General features: G+C 61.2%; 2 protein-coding genes across 5 annotated transcripts; both read left to right on the forward strand.

The window, feature by feature from the left end:
• Positions 1 to 2,257: 2,257 nt before the first annotated feature.
• TMED3 (transmembrane p24 trafficking protein 3) lies at positions 2,258 to 4,668 on the forward strand. Its single transcript, XM_056114021.1, has 3 exons — positions 2,258 to 2,484; positions 3,228 to 3,476; positions 4,165 to 4,668. The coding sequence occupies exons 1-3, from the start codon at positions 2,326 to 2,328 to the stop codon at positions 4,393 to 4,395; spliced, it is 639 nt and encodes a 212-aa protein (XP_055969996.1). The 5' UTR covers positions 2,258 to 2,325; the 3' UTR covers positions 4,396 to 4,668.
• MINAR1 (membrane integral NOTCH2 associated receptor 1) lies at positions 2,358 to 15,651 on the forward strand. 4 transcript variants are annotated; one of them, XM_056114018.1, is made up of 4 exons: positions 2,358 to 2,484; positions 10,216 to 12,280; positions 12,825 to 13,040; positions 13,506 to 15,651. In XM_056114018.1, the coding sequence occupies exons 2-4, from the start codon at positions 10,226 to 10,228 to the stop codon at positions 13,701 to 13,703; spliced, it is 2,469 nt and encodes an 822-aa protein (XP_055969993.1). In that variant the 5' UTR covers positions 2,358 to 2,484; positions 10,216 to 10,225; the 3' UTR covers positions 13,704 to 15,651. The 4 variants fall into 4 exon arrangements, with proteins under 4 accessions (XP_055969993.1, XP_055969992.1, XP_055969995.1 ...); XM_056114017.1 differs by lacking the exon at positions 2,358 to 2,484 and adding an exon at positions 8,468 to 8,780; XM_056114020.1 differs by lacking the exon at positions 2,358 to 2,484 and adding an exon at positions 9,095 to 9,301.

The raw sequence follows: 15,651 nt of genomic DNA on the forward strand, positions 1-15,651 counted from the left end.
GGCTGCCCAGAGTCCTCCTGTTGCTTCCCTCTTGAGGGCCACTGCCAGGGACCACCGAGGGATGTTATTTCTCGGTAGCCCAGTGAGTCTGGGGGCTCCCATGGAACACAATTCTTTTCTCATCTGTCCTTCTGTCCACGTCATGTCAAGGGTGTTGGGCAGAGGGCTGAAGATAGGAGAAGCCCTCAGGATTGTCAGAGTCCCCCAGATTTTCCACAGAGGCTGGCCTTTGGCACTCGCCCCACCGGGCAGTGGTCTGAGCTGATGGCAGTTCCCACCAGAATCCGGATGGATCACCAGGTGCTGTTTGAAGCATCATCTGTGATCAGTTTACAAAATGCCTGGTAAGAATGGATTCTCTCTCATTTGTTAGAGGATCAGAGCCTGCCACGATACAGAGTGTGGGGGTGATGCTCCCTGGAAGGCACTGGGCAGGACCACTTTGAGGGTGTTCCCTGAGAAAGGGCAAACTTTCAGAATTTCCAGGATGTGCTATCACTGATGCAAACATGATTGTGAACTGAGTCCCCAGACAGAACATTCTTCCCTGAAGAAGCCACTGATCCCAGCTGACAAGGGTCAACTCCAGACAACGCTGATGTGTTCAAGCAGCTGGAGCCTGGTGTCCCCAATGTAGGCAGGTATTAGAATTTTGCACAAAAATCCTCCCTGTGAAATCCAGGACCTGTCCTAAGTTTCGGATCCCCTATGAAAATTCTTGAGTTTTTTTCAGTGTTTTGGTTTCTTTTTTTTGGGGGGGGGGGAGGTTACACGGGTGATGCACAGGGGTTACTCCTGGCAGTGCTCAGGGAACCGTATGGGACCCTGGGAACCAAACCTGGGTCGGCCTCGTGCAAGGCAAATGCCCTACCCGCTGTACTATGGCTCCAGCACCCCTAAATTTCTTGAGTCTGGGCTACAGATATAGTACCAGGGGGTAGAGCACTTTCCTTGCACACAGCTGACCCAGGTTCCATCCCGAGCACCACACAGGCTCCCCTGAAGCACTGCCAGGAGCGATCCCTGAGCACAAGAGCCAGCGGTAAGCCCTGTGCGCTGTGTCCCAAGCCACGCCCCCATCAAATGCAAACATAAATAAATGCTCAAGAAAAAAGTTTCCTGATTCGTTCTATTAGGTGCTTTCCCCAAACCGGGGCAGTTCTTGATGAGATGCAAAGGCTGGAAGGTAAGGGGCAGTTCTCAGGTCGGAAGCCGCGGGGACCTCTTAATGCAGCAGCCTGAACATTTGCAAGGTACCTGCCTGCTTATTCGTCTAGGTAGCCCGGCAGGAGCTAGTTTCTTCTGTGCCCCGATTCCCGGGTGAGTATGCCGGGCCATGACCTCACAGCCCCTTTCCCCGGAAACCGGAGACAGAAGCTGCAGGGGGCCGGGGTCCCCAGGTGCAAGGTCGGGGTCTTCGTCTCTTCCTCACAGACTCAGACCTCTCGGCTCGGGTCGGAGCAGGAGGCCGCGCTTCCCCTGAGCAAGCCTCTAACAGCTCAAAATGCCCGGCCACGGCGTGGGTGGCCCTGGCCTGAGAAGCACCGAGCCTACAGCGTTATTTCCGGCTTCCCAGCCCAGCTCCGGCCACTTGGCAGCTTCCCCCGGGGATGCGGCGTGCACGCTCTGTGCACCGCCTGGAACCAAGCTGACAGTGTTCCCGCGAGGAAAGGGCCAAGAGCTGCGGGGTTTGTCCTCCCCGCGCTCAGTGCGATCCCCGGAGCACGACCGCTCGGGACGTGGGGACACCGGACTGGAAGCTCTCAGCGAAAACGCAGCTCCCGGGAGCTACGGAAAACGCGCAGGAACCGCGCTCAGGGAGGCGCGCCTGCGCACTGAGGCCCACCGGGACGACGCGCGCCTGCGCACTAGAGCCCTGAGTGTGCGCCTGCGCACTAGGTCCCCAGGCTGAGTGGCGTGCGCCTGCGTACTGCGTCCCCTGCGGGGAGGACTCGCGCCTGCGCAGTGGATCCAGCAGCCTAAAGAACTCGCGCCTGCACATTGGCGCCTCCCGGCTGAGGCGCACCTGCGCACTCAATCGTTTGCCCTCCCCGACAGAAGACCGCGCGCCTGCACACTGCGTCTCGGGCTGGAAGATCTTGCGCCTGCGCCGTACATCCCCCGCGCCGCACCGCCCCCCCCCGGGCCTGAAGAGCTCGCGCTTGCGCACTGGGTTCCCCGCGCGGGACGCGGGCGCCTGCGCACTAGTGCGCACCCCCGCCACTCCCGGGCCGGGCCCGCCCCCCTCTCGCGCCACGTCTGTCCGGCGCGTCTGGTGGGCAGCGAGGGGCGTTCGGCGGCGCTGCCCGCGCTGCGGACGGCGTCATGAGCGGCACGGCCTGCGCTCTGCTGCTCCTGCTGCCGCTGCTTCTGCGAGCGGAGCAGCCGCGGGGAGCCGAGCTCACCTTCGAGCTGCCGGACAGCGCCAGGCAGTGCTTCTACGAGGACGTGGCGCTCGGGGTGCGCTTCTCGCTCGACTATCAGGTGCGCCCCGCCGGGTGGAGGTGATAGGACCCTCCCAGGAGGGGGGGGAGGGGACCTCCAGGAGGTGCTGGGGTGACAGGACCTGGGAAGGGTGGGGGGTTAATAGGACCCTCGAGGAGAGGATGGGGTAACGGGTCCCGGGAGGGAGGAGGTGGTGGGACCCCCCAGGAAGGGATAAGGAAGTAGGGCCCGAGCGGGAGGGAGTAATCGGACCACCAGTAGGGAATAGAGTGATGGGACCCCCCAGGAGGGGAGGAGGTGGTGGGACCCCCCAGCAAGGGATAAGGAAGTAGGGCCCGAGCGGGAGGGAGTAATCGGACCACCAGTAGGGAATAGAGTGATGGGACCCCCCCAGGAGGGGAGGAGGTGGTGGGACACCCCCCACCCCCAGGAGAGGATGTGGATAATAGGACACGGGAGGGAGGGAGTAATCGGAGCACCAACAGGGGATGGGGTTATGGGACCCTCCCAGGAGAGGATGGAGTGATGGGGCCCCCCAGGAGGAGATGGGGATGAGGGGACCCTGGGAAGGCTGGGAGAGCAATGGGACCCTGGAGTGGTGGCCCCTTTCACCAGCCCAAGAGCTGTTCAGCCCTGCATTTTCCTTGAAAGGTAGTGGGGAGCAAGAGGGTTGTGGTCCCCATCAGGAGCAGGGGGCGAGGTCACAGGCTCCTGCCGTTGGTGCTCTTAGTGGGCTGCTCTTGGGGTTCTGCAGGTGAGTCATCTGCCTAGTGTGCCCACAGGTCATCGCAGGGGGCCACTACGACGTGGACTGCTCAGTGCAGGACCCACAGGGGCGTAGCCTGTACCATGCCACCAAGAAGCAGTACGACAGTTTCACGCACCAGGCAGAGCTGGCAGGCGTCCACCAGTTCTGCTTCAGCAACGAGTTCTCCACCTTCTCGCACAAGACTGTCTACTTCGACTTCCAGGTGGGGGATGAGCCCCCCATTCTGCCAGACATGGGGAGCCGGGTCACTGCCCTCACGCAGGTGAGTGCAGGGGCACAGTCCAGCCCCTGCCCTAGCTAACGTGAGACCCACAGACAGAACTGAACTTCATAGGAAGGTGGGGGAACCTTCCAAGGGGGCGTGGCTTGGAAGCACCAAATATTTACCGAGTGTCAGCTGCCCAGGAACCCTGTAGAACAGGAGTGTTCTGGCTCCTTGTTCTGGAGCTGCGTGCCTGTGTCTCCAGAGGCCACGTCACGACCCATCCCTGGTGCCTATGGGCTGCAGCCGTGCCCTGGCCTGGTCTTCCTTGCCTGCCACCCCTCTGGGCCAGTGCAAGTGCAGAGGGAATCCATATTTTTGGCCTTAGAGATTTTTTTTTGGGGGGGGGGGACTTGCCCCATGATACTTCGGGATTACTCCGGGCTCTGTGCTCAGGGGACCATATGGGATGCCAGGGATTGAATTTGGGCTGGCCACTTCAAGGCAAGCACCTTCCCGCCATCCTGTCTCTCCACCGTTGGCCCTTGAAATAGTCCGTGTGAATTCGAGCTCTGGGATGCTATCCTTGGCGTAGGTCCTGCAAGGCAGGACCCCAGCCCCAGCATCTCCTGCACGAGCCCTTTGGAGCCTGCACTTGGGGTCAGTCAGGCATGGGTTGGTTCTATTTAACCGCCCCGAACCCCTCCTTGCCCAAGGGGTTCGTTCAGCCGCTGTCCCCCCCACCCAGATGGAGTCGGCCTGTGTCACCATCCACGAGGCACTGAAGTCCGTGATCGACTCGCAGACACACTACCGGCTGCGGGAGGCCCAGGACCGGGCCCGAGCGGAGGACCTGAACAGCCGCGTGTGCTGCTGGTCTGTGGGCGAGACAGTGGTGCTGTTGGTGGTCAGCCTGGGCCAGCTGATGCTTCTCAAGAGCTTCTTCACAGACAAGCGGCCCAGCAGTGGGGCCTCCTAAGGGCCCCGGTGTCTATGTGTCTGTGAGGAGGGGCACCGTCCTGGCTCCAGGGCTCTGCAGCTAGTGGCTCTGCAGGCTAAGGGCTGTCCCTGCAGACCCTGGCCACCGCCGGTCACCTCCATGTAGGCAGCCTGGATGAAGACGTCCTGGGGGCTGTTCTCTTGGGAGAGGGTTCAGGCAGTGCCTGGTCATCAGGGAGGGGCCTTCCATGTGCCCCCCACTGCCCCAGAGGCAGGTTGGGGGCCTGGGGCCAAGACATATGGTGGCGGGATGGACTTGAGTCAATAAACTGAGCTTGAGCCCCACCGACTTGACTTTTCTTCTTGGCTGGAGGGGCCGTGGGACAGGGAGTGAGAGGCCCCTGCAAACTGGGGGTCCTGGGGGGTACAGTGCCAAGTCCACGAGTCACGGTGGTCTGTCCTCAGTGAGAGGCCCAGCCGCCTGCTGCTTGGAACATGCCATGGAGTTTCCGCTTTTTTCCTAGAGCTGCGGCAATACGAGAAAAGGCCACCAGGGGGCAGAAGAGGGGCCGGGTCTTGGCGGGGTTTGGGTGCTGGCCGGCTGGAGCAGAGGACCAAATGGGCTGAGAAGCTCCAGACTGCTCTGGGGTTTGGTTCGTGACGGCCAGGTCACCGAGCATCACCGGCTCATCATGGCTGAGGAGAGCTGGGGTGCTCCCACTGACCTCAGTGCCAGGTTCAGACTGGGCTGGGAGGCCTGGCACACAGATCAAACTGCCTCAGGGGGCCTGGGGGGCGCTCAGCTTTATGCTTGCCAGGCCAACGCTGCCTCACCACCAGCCACAGCCAAGAGCCCAAGTTTTGTAATTAATACTCAGCTGATGGATTAATTATTCCTCCGGAGGCACTGATGAACCTGAGTAATTGAAATTCACCTTCTCTTTTCCTTTTCAAATGGATGTTAGCCACTCATTAAAGTGCTTTTTCTATTCCTGAGGAATAGAACCAAAAAACCTTTTATAATACATGCTGAGTTACAATTAATTATACTTGTCACCCTTACTTACAGTTAATTTACTTGTCACCTTTTATTTACAAAAATCTTATTTAACCAGGGTCTGGAGCGATAGTATAGTGGGTAGGGTGTTTGCCTTGCATGTGGCTCACCCAGGTTCCATCCTGACATCCCACGTGGTCCCCCGAGCACTGCTAGGAGTCACTTCTGAGTGCAGAGCCAGGAGTATCCCTGAGCATTGCTGGGTGAGACACAAACTTCCCCCCAATCCCCAGAAGAAAAAACAACCCTATTTAACCAGAAAGAATTGGTTAAGTGGAAAGCTATGTATTAATATATAATATACTGTTACAGGGCTCGAGCGATAGCACAGCGGGTAGGGCGTTCGCCTTACAAGCGGCCAACATGGCCGACCCGAGTTCGATTCCTCCGCCCCTCTCGGAGAGCCCGGCAAGCTACCGAGAGTATTCGATATGCCAAACACAGTAACAACAAAGTCTCCAATGGAGACATTACTGGACCCGCTCGAGCAAATCGACGATCAACGGGAGGGCCTTTACCTTTTTGGGCTGGAGCGATAGCACAGCGGGTAGGGCGTTCGCCTTACAAGCAGCCAACATGGCCGACCCGAGTTCGATTCCTCCGCCCCTCTCGGAGAGCCCGGCAAGCTACCGAGAGTATTCGATATGCCAGACACAGTAACAACAAAGTCTCCAATGGAGACGTTACTGGGCCCGCTCGAGCAAATCGACGATCAACGGGAGGGCCTTTACTTTACTTTACTTATACTGTTACACTAATAATAAAATACTATATATTATTACTATATTTATATTAATATATATGCCAGGAAAGGCAGGAAAAAATTTAATGAATACAGCCTATAGTAGCACCAGGAATTCCATCTATGAACACAGTTTCTATTGTATGTACATAATTACATTGCACATATTACGTATACTGTCACTGTCCTCCCATTGGAGTGGGTCCAGTAACGTCTCCATTGGAGACTTTGTTGTTACTGTGTCTGGCATATCTTGCCGGGCTCTCCGAGAGGGGCGGAGGAATCGAACTCGGGTCAGCCATGTTGGCTGCGTGCAAGGCAAACGCCCTACCCGCTGTGCTGTTGCTCCAGCCCATTACGTATACTATGTATAAATATTACATTACATAATAACATATTTAGTACATTGAACATGGGTCATTTAAATACAACTAAGTTGACAGAGTATTCCAGAAAATATCTCTTCCATTACCTGCTTTGTATTTTGATTTGGCAAAGCCTTGCAGCCATGTTTGTAGCTCATCAGCAGACAGAGAACCCCCCTGCACACAGTCATCCAGCCAGGGTGGTTCTTGCTGGCCAACCATGAGTTATGTCCAGGTGTTCAGATGGATCAGTGAAAGGACAAAGGTGCAGAGGACAGTAACTTCCCAGTGTATTGGGGAATGTTGCTGAAAAGCATCATTAGGAACTTGGGGCTGGAAGGTGGCCCTTGTAGTGCCAGGGCAGAGTCCGGGGGACTGCACACTCAAGTGTGACCTCACTGTGCTACTCCAGGCCCTGAGAAGAACTTGGGTTGTTTTTTTTTTTCTTGCAGGAGGGAGGCTTCAGGCATTGCTCAGGAGCGGGGGCCAGAGGTCCCCCTGGCACTGATCCATTGCAGCTTCTGAAAACGCCTCACTTCTGCTGCCAGCATCATCTCTGGGGGTCTGAGCACGGGTCTGGAGATGTCACCTCCCCCGGAGCTTGCAGGGGGCCCCCAGCTCTGCCACTCCTCCATGGCGGGGTACAGAGCTGACTCATCTGAGCTGGCGGCTGAGATTACAGAGAACAGACGCTCACCGAGGCGTGTTTGCAAACAGTTGGCGTGTGCAAGTCTGAGGTGGGCACAGTCGCTCTCCGTACTCCTTGGCTGCACCCCTTGAGCTGTCCCCCAGGTGACCTCCAGACTTCCCTGCTCTCGCCCCTTTGGTAGATCCCCCAGGAAGCTGTACGCACATCGCAGCACCCCGCCCCCCCCACACCACCCCCACCAGTCAGCCTCAGCACAAAGCCAGGGCACACGGGGGTTGGATACTCCCCTTCTGCACCACTGACTTCCTGGAAGGTGCAGAGGACCCCATTGAGGCCCTGCTCCTGGTCTTAGCACTGCTCAGGAGAGTCAGGACCCGGAGAAATGGAGAAACCCTCCACAGGACACCTGGCAGAAACGGGGCATTCCAGGGGCATCCCAAGGGTAGCACTTTCAAGCTTTCTGGACCCCCAGCACAGATGCCAGGGAACAAGCAGTCCTCGTCCATGTTGGGTTTTGGGTACCACCTTCATTCCTGGCCCCCCTGCCCAGTGCCCTCCTCCTCCCTGCAGGAATGATGGGGCACCCTCTTACCCTGGAGACTGACCCACTGCCCCCTCAGCCCAGGTCCCCAGACCCTCCTGTGATTTGGTCTTTCTGTGCACAGAGGAACACAGAGAAGCGTCCCCCTGCCCCAGTGGCTAAGAGGGGGTGGGCAGGGTGTCCAGCCTGGGAGAAAGTGTGGGAGTCTGGAGTGCTGGCCGCGACGGGGGGAGAGGGTGTGAGCACCCTGGGGTGGGGGGACCCTGTGAGCCCCTTTCTGTGTGGTTTCAGAGGAAAAGTGAAGAAGCCTCTTGTCTGCCTCGTCTCACAGCTGTGGTCAGGGCTGCGGGGGCCTCCGGCGGGAAGGCTGGAGTGGAGGCTTGTCCGGCTCGTCCTGTTCCCTCTGCGGGACAGGGCAGCTCTGCCACTCTGACTTCTGGGGGCTGGGCGAAGGCCTTGAGCGGGGAGGGGCTCGGGCCGCCGGGCACAGACTGTTCTCAGGCCAGACAGAGGCGGCACTCAGCCACTGGCAAACACTGGTTGCCATCGGCCCCGCCACTCTTAACCCTTTCGCTTCCTTCGGCCTCGCGGGAGGGCACCGCGGGCGGTCGGCTGTGCTATCCCCTGGGCGTGGAGGTCTCGCCCCCGGAGAGGGTCCACCCGGAGGGGCCGCGCGCCCGGAGAGGGTCCACCCGGAGAGGCCGCGCGCCCGGGGGAGGGTCCACCTGGAGAGAGTCCGCCCAGAGGGTTCCGCCCGGAGGGGCCACCCGGAGGGGCCGCGCGCCCGGGGAGGGTCCCCCTGGAGAGTCCATCGGAGGGTCCGCTCGCAGAGGGTCCGCCCGGAGGGTCCCGCCCGCCGGTGTGTGCGCGCCCGGGGAGGGCGGTCACGTGGCGGCCCATCGCTCCAATCTGGGCCCCTGACGCCCGGCCGGGCCAAGAGGGAAAATCAATGAGCGAAGTGGCCGGCGCGGCCCGGCGGGGCCCGGGGCTGCGGGGCCGCGCGCCGCGGTCACCTTCAGTGCGGGCCGCGGGGGACGTGGCGCGGCCGGACACAAAGGGGGGCGCGCGCAGGTGAGTGCAGCCCCCGGGGCCTGGAGGGGGGCGGGGGCTGGGGCGGGGGCCACTGCGGCCCTGGTGGCCACGGGGCGGGGAGCTGAGCCCGGCCGGGGGTCCTCGGAGGGGCGCGCCTGCAGTTTGGGGGAAGTTTCCACGGCTGAAAATCCGATTCTCCGGAAGAGGCGATTCGAGGGTTAAATCCGGGGCCGTGTGGGCACCCGACTGGCCCCGCGGAGAACCCCTGGGTGCTCCCAGCACGCGCGCCCCGCCGCCCGGCCCCGCGCACCTGCTCGGCAGGAGCCCGTTGAGGGCTGACACGTAAGGGGAAGGGGACCCCCAAACTCGGCGAGGCTGGCGCTGGGGCACGCACAAAGGGGTATGCACCCTGCCTTTGGCCGAGGGGGCCGCCTGCAGGATGCCCGAGGCCAGGACCGCGGCGGCACCGCCGGAAGAAAAGAAGGGCCGGGGCGCTGCAGAAAGCGCCAAGAGAGATCCAGTCCCTAAGCCCGCGCCTGCAGGGGACCCTGGAATGACCCGTGAGCAGGGCTGGTGATCCCGGGAGGTGTGGAAAGGCTTGGAGCCTGGAAGCCAATGCCAGTGGCCAGGGAGGGAGAGGACAGGAGTGCCCCGGGTGACTGAGGACCAGGAGCCCTGGGACGGGGAGCCAGCTTGGACTCTGGCGGCTCCAGGACCGAAGCCTTTTGCGTTTTCTCTAGATGCGACCTTGGTGACTTACCAGCTTCGAGAAGCCTCGGTGCCCTCTGGGTGGGGACGCCTGTCCCACCTCAGTCCTGAAGCTTCCGGGGCTTCCTCACGCCGCCCCACCCCTGAATCTTGGTGTTGCAGAACAGAAGGGGGGGCAGTTTAGCAGGGAAGGCTGCCTGGGAGGGTGAACTGTGTCTCTGGGAGCCTCGAGTCCCAGCCTCACCCACATTCACTGGACTCAGGCAAGACGCCTCGGAGGGTGGGTGTCTGATTCTGTGCTGCCCAAGGGGGCAGGAGGCGGGTGCAGGGGGCGGGTCTCTTGGATTTATGCTGTCTGTGGGGGGCAGGGATTGGGTCTCTCTGATTTCTCCCAGCTGCCCTTTCCATGCCTCTGTCCCCTCTGGGGGCGTTCCCCTGCCGACTCAATTCCCAACATGTTCCTGAGGCTCCACATTCAGCAGGCTCCGGTGGGAAATTACTTAACAAATTTGCTTCACTCTTTGGGGGACCCACCTCAGTGAACGTCTTTATGCAAAACCTCTGTTGCGGATGATTTTTCACAGGGGCCCACAGTGGCTCATGGGGCGGGTTGTGCGGTGCCAGGGGTGGAACTTGGGTCTTCGGCAGAGCCTGAGCACAGCCCCCACTGGCTCGCCAGGCCCCCTCTGTCATTTTCCCAGGCCTTCCTGGGAACATGGCTCTGCGGGGCGCTGACCTTCCCCCTCGTCCTGATGCTGTCCTCCAGGTCCTGAGCCATGGAGGCCCCGCGGGAACCACCGCTGGTCCTGGTGAAGGTTCTGGAGGAGCTGGCCAGCACGCGGCCCGCGACATCCTACCAGGACCTCTGCCAGTCCCTTTGTGCCCGCCTGGATCTGCCTCAGCTCTCCAGGCTCCGGAACCTGCTCTTCCACACTGCCTGCCTGGACCCTGGCTTCCCGGCCATGCTCTTCAAGGACAAGGTGAAGTGTCCTGCAGACAACTCGCAGTCCAAGAAGATCATGGTGGCTGCCGACGTGGTAACCATGTTCAACCTCATCCAGATGAGTGGCAGCGCTGCCAAGGAGAAGCTGCCGGGGGCAGGGGGGTGCCGGGAGGAGGCGGGCGGCGAGGCCGAGTGTGGGCCCCTGGACTGCCAGCTCCGCCACCAGCCCTTCGGCCCAGGATACCCGGCTGGGCGGTGCGAGAGCAGGGAGAGCCCCGAGTTCCTGCCCCCCTTGCAGCCCGACTTCCTGCTGGGTGTGGGCGAGGCCAGCAAGAGCCGCACAGCATCTCTGGACCGCCTGCAGCGCCTGGGCCCTTTCGGCGTGGGTGTCCCACGGCCCTGCGAGATGCAGAGAACCTACTTCCCCATGAACCTGGACAGCGAGCCGCTCTCAGACACAGAGCCACTGCCCCCCAGCCTGGCCGGCAGTGACGCCTTCCTGCCCACTGACCAGCCCCTGCTGGTGCCCTCCCGCGAGCAGAGATGCGGTATCTCCAGAGAGAACTTCCACCTGCTGGTGCCCATGGGCCCCCGGCAGGCTGGGACGAAGCGCGGGGCACCCCCGAGGCGGAAGGAGCCGCCCAGGAGCCCTGTCTTCACCCACAGCTTTGAGCTGCCAAGCAGCAGCCCCAGCCTGGACCCTGCATACGACCAGCGACGGGTCAAGCATGAGAGCCTGGACGACCTGCAGGCTTCTACCTACTTCGGCCCCTCGCCTGTGCCCGGGGCAGCAGAGCCACGGCGCTGCCCCGGAAGGCCCGGCAGACCTAGCCCCTGGCCGGCCAAGAGCTGGAGCCTCAACACAGACGAAGTGCCTGACTTCGAGTGCTCCTTCTTCAGCAGAGAGCCCCCCGAGGAGAAGAAGCAGCGATACCCCAGTCCTGGCACCCAGAGCCCCATGTTCCCCACCCGGGACAGGCGTCAGGCTTTCCTGCCACCCAAGGACTCAGAGCCTGTCCTGTACGTGGCCACACCTGCGGCCACACCTATGAACCTGGAGAACGCCGAGCCGGCCAAGGCCTTCCAGGAGGACAGGCCAGGCTGCAGCAGCAGGCAGCTGAGCACGGACACCAGCAGCGTGAGCACCCAGACGGAGCCGCTGGTGCCAGAGCCCAGAGGCACCGCCAGGTCCAGCGACAGGCATGGCCGGAAGCGGTCGGAGGAGTCTGAGGCCATCAGCGACGACATCAGTGACATCTTCCGCTTCCTGGACGACATGAGCATCTGCGGCTCCTCAGGAATCCTGCCCTCGTCCTGCCACAACAGCATGGGGTCCCTGTCCCAGCTGCCCAAGTCCGACAGCGACAGCCCCGCGGGGGGCCAGGGTCACTCGGAGGAGGAGCTGAGGAGCAGCGTGTGCCGGCTGCTGCTGCGGATCGGGGATATCGAACGCAGGCTGGAGTCGCTGCTGGGTGTGCGCGAGGAGATCTCCCAGGTCCTGGGGAAGCTCAACAAGCTGGACCAGAAGATGCGGCAGCCCGTGGAGCCGGCGGGCCGCGCTCCACTGGACCTGTCAGAGGACGAGGGGAGCGACTCGGCCCAGCTGCCCCGCGCCCACACGCCTGCCCGGGACGACACAGCTGCCGACTGGGGCTGCTCCGAGGGCGGTGGCAGCCACGGCACCGGCTTGCACGTGGCAGCCCTCAAGCGGAGCCTGCTGGCCCGGCCCTCCTCCAGGTCCCTGACGGAGAACAGCGCCACCGAGTCGAAGATCGCTAGCATCTCCGACTCGCCAAGGGGCTGGCGCCCCGTCACCCATGCCACCCACGCTGGCCGAGGGGGCCTGGGCGGGACTGAGGGCAAAGACTGGCATCGCAAGCCCAAGGAGGTAAGGCCACTGTGGGGGCTTCACAAGGCCCTGGAGGGTCCGACTGGCTGGTCTCCCGTCATGCATGAAGCTTCTGTGGCTGTGGAGTGGGCGCAGGGGCACAGGCAGGGCACCCTCACGTGTGCCAGAGAGGACAGGAGGAGAGAAGGGTCTCCCTGAGTTCCTCTCGGGAGCCGGGGGGGTTCTTGGGCTGCCCCGGAGGGATGTAATGTGGGGTGCAGCGTGGGGGAGAGGCACCCGAGGAGCCGAGGGCACCTTGTGCCCCCAGCAGGCATTTTGGGCAGGTCCCACATGCATGTGTAGGGTGGTACTGTTTTCCTGTGGACAGTGTCCCCTCATCCCCCAGCAGTGCTCTGGGGCTCCCGGGGACTTGCTGGGTCCCCAGTCCCCACCTAGTGGAGGCTTTTCCTCAACCTTGGGTCCTTCCTCTTCGGGAGGCATTTGCACGTCTGTGGTGGACAGAGTCCAGGCCTGGACATGGGGTCTGTCTAGGGTTGGAGACACAGCAGTCCAGGGGCCCACACTTGTACCCTCTCCCACACAGACCGATCGGCAGCATGAGGCGCCCCACACTGGCTTCCTGGTGGAGCAGGTTTTCAGCCCCCACGCGCACCCCGCCTCACTCCGGGGCCCCACCAAGGGTGGCTCATTGTATGCCAACATGCGGCTGGCCGAGGTGAAGAGGCAGCCCCCCTGGGCCCTGGAGGAGCATGTCCGCAGCGTGGGTGCCAAGGGCAAACTGGCTGCACTGGACCTGCAGGTAAGCGCTCAGGTGGGTCCCCAGCCCTCAAACCCGGAGACCCCCCTAGCACCATCGGGCCAAGTAGCCCCCACAGCAGCCCCCCACCCCCTGCTCCAGAGGCCCTGGGCTGTCCAGGATAAGGTGGCAGCTGAGAGGACATCTGCTGACCTCCCTTCAGGCAGCAGAGGGATATGTGGGTCCCTGGAGGCATGTCTGCGGGGCTGTGGGGTGGGGCCCAGGAAGGTGGACACAGGGAAAGGTCCAGGTGGGCAGCAGCAGGCTCCGTCCACACTGATGGTGCTGAGTCTGGGGCGTCACCTGCATCCGGTGGGGGTGGGGACCTAGTCCCACATCCACCGGGACAGCCAGACAGAGTCGTGGGGGTCTTGGAAAGCCTCTCCCATCTGCAGGGGGGGAGGCAGGTGGGACTCACGCGTGGGCGGGGGTGAGGAGAGCCTCCTTGACACCATCCTCGGCCCTCAGACCCAGGAGTCCCTGAACCCCAACAACCTGGATTACTGGATGGAAGGGCTCCACACACCTGGCTATGACTCACTGTTGAAGCACAAGGAGGCCGAGTTCCGGCGTGCCAAGGGATGCAAGCTGGCGGCCCTCATCACCGCGGCCGCCTGCACCGTGCTGCTGGTCATCGTCGTGCCCCTCTGCACCATGAAGTCATGAGCAGGCAGGGAGACATGGTCTCGGCGGGAAGAAGTGGGTGACCGGCATGTCCTGGGCCCGGGGCACTGAGGGGCCTACCAAGGGCTAAAATACTGATTCTGGCCCGTCCGACACCGTCTTCATGGGCCACCGTGGAACTTTCTGCACACCCCTCTGTGCAGGGCAGGACTGAGCTGCCATGTCTGCTCAGAGCCTGTCCCCATCTGGGAGTGGGGGTCAGGGGAGAACCCCCAGGCTTCGGGTCCTGAGGGAGTGGTATCTCCCCAACCCTCTCTGGGACTTCGTGTGTCTGGGGCTCGTACCTCGAAGAACAAAAGAGGACTGAACGCTGAGGTTCTCAGGAGTGTGGGGCCCCCACCTCCCTCATTCCGGGGGCTGTTCACAGCTCCTCAGCCCTAGCAGGGTCCTGTGGGAGGGTCTCAGCTCCCCCCACACTGACACTGACTTTCCAATGGTCAGCAGAGCAAAAAAAAAAAAAAGACAAAACAGCTCCACTGAACCACATCTGTGCGTCTGTCCGTCTGTCTGGTTGGCGAGCTGGGCTCCGTCTTGTCTCTCCGAAGGCACTGCAGTGTCCCCCGGACTCCCACAGTCATACCATCTCCTGAGGCCGAGCCTTCCCTGCCCCTGGGATCTGATGGGGATGGCAATGTGAGACCAGCTGGGGTGGCAGGGCCCATGGACGCAGCCTTTGAGCAACCAAAGGCCAGCAGAGCCATGCCCTTGAGTTGGGGTCAGCATGGTTTGGGGGTGCCCAAGTGAATAGCTGTGTGGTGGCATCCAGCTCTTCCTTTCCTGGTGCTGTGTGTGGGGCAGCTGCTCCCGAAGGTGGCCCTGGGATGTGGCCCCCATTCTGCCACGCCTCCATCCACATCCTGTAACTGCCTCTCCAGCCCCTCTGGCCATCCGTGGGGGCAGCACCAGTCAGCTGGGGAGGGACACAGCCACCCAGACAGGGAAAGGGAGGATACAGATTCCCCTGCCCCCATTCCAGAATGGTCTCTGCAAGGGCCATTTCCTGGGTCTGAGCCTGCATCATCACATGCCCAAACCACCTCATTCCCATGTTCAGGCAGCAGGCCTGGCCCTGCTGGCAAGATTCTGTCCGCAGGAGCTGCCCTGAGCTCGTGGGAAATCATTTTCCTTACCTCCTCTTTCCATTTCTATCCACTTTGGACAGCGCCTCGGAAAAGCAAAAAAGTCCCCACCTTCTGCTTCCGGGTACTCCACCCCATACCTCTTTGTTGCCTGGAGCAAACCCTTCTCTGTCCCCTGCCTGCCCAGGGCAGGTAGTCAATGCCAGGGCACAGCGGCACCTGGAGGCCTGACTGATGGCTACTGAATGCTCCTCCGAAAACCACGATGGGCCAGTCGTGTTTACAGATACCAGAAAAGGCGATGGAGCCCCTGGGCTTGGGACAGAGAACACTGCCCAGAAAGTGTCCAGCGGGTGGTTCAGAAACTCGGAACACCATAGCCCCACCTGCTCCCAGTGTTGCACAGTCCGAGGGAATGTTCCGGTTGTTCTGCTCAACCACGAGGACCCTGTTACAACAGGATGCCTGGGGGGTCCTGAGGACCCTGTCATGACTGTATGTATATGAGCCTGGGGTCTATTTCTAAAGGGGTTTGTCATTGCTGGAATAATGTGGGATGGGGTCTCAATATTTATTCAAGTAACTGAGAGACGCAACATACTTATGCCTTATGAGTGAGGGGTATGGGAGGGCGGTTCAGGGGAGACTGAGGCCCCGGGTCTGATGTGTCCGTCTCGGCTCACTCCTGGTGCTTGGCCAATGTTATATAAAACCAAGAACTAAGCACATTTCTAGACTTCGTTTTCAAATGGCTCTAGTCACATTTGGTGAATGTACAAGGTTGGTTTGAAGCGCTCATGTAAAATCTGCCTCTCTACATATAACCGAAAATAAACTTAGAAAGTGGTCGA

Source organism: Sorex fumeus, unplaced genomic scaffold (genome assembly GCF_029834395.1).
Source record: "Sorex fumeus unplaced genomic scaffold, SorFum_2.1 ptg000024l, whole genome shotgun sequence".
NCBI lineage: Eukaryota > Metazoa > Chordata > Mammalia > Eulipotyphla > Soricidae > Sorex > Sorex fumeus.

What these genes read in the sequence shown, in the direction of transcription:
- TMED3 (XM_056114021.1), top strand. Translation starts at nt 2,326, where the DNA reads ATGAGCGGCACGGCCTGCGCTCTGCTGCTCCTGCTGCCGCTGCTTCTG. An exon ending in GCTTCTCGCTCGACTATCAG is followed by an intron (nt 2,485 to 3,227) that starts GTGCGCCCCGCC and finishes GTGTGCCCACAG; the next exon opens with GTCATCGCAGGGGGCCACTA. An exon ending in GGGTCACTGCCCTCACGCAG is followed by an intron (nt 3,477 to 4,164) that starts GTGAGTGCAGGG and finishes CCCCCCACCCAG; the next exon opens with ATGGAGTCGGCCTGTGTCAC.
- MINAR1 (XM_056114018.1), top strand. Translation starts at nt 10,226, where the DNA reads ATGGAGGCCCCGCGGGAACCACCGCTGGTCCTGGTGAAGGTTCTGGAG. An exon ending in GGCATCGCAAGCCCAAGGAG is followed by an intron (nt 12,281 to 12,824) that starts GTAAGGCCACTG and finishes TCTCCCACACAG; the next exon opens with ACCGATCGGCAGCATGAGGC. An exon ending in TGGCTGCACTGGACCTGCAG is followed by an intron (nt 13,041 to 13,505) that starts GTAAGCGCTCAG and finishes CTCGGCCCTCAG; the next exon opens with ACCCAGGAGTCCCTGAACCC.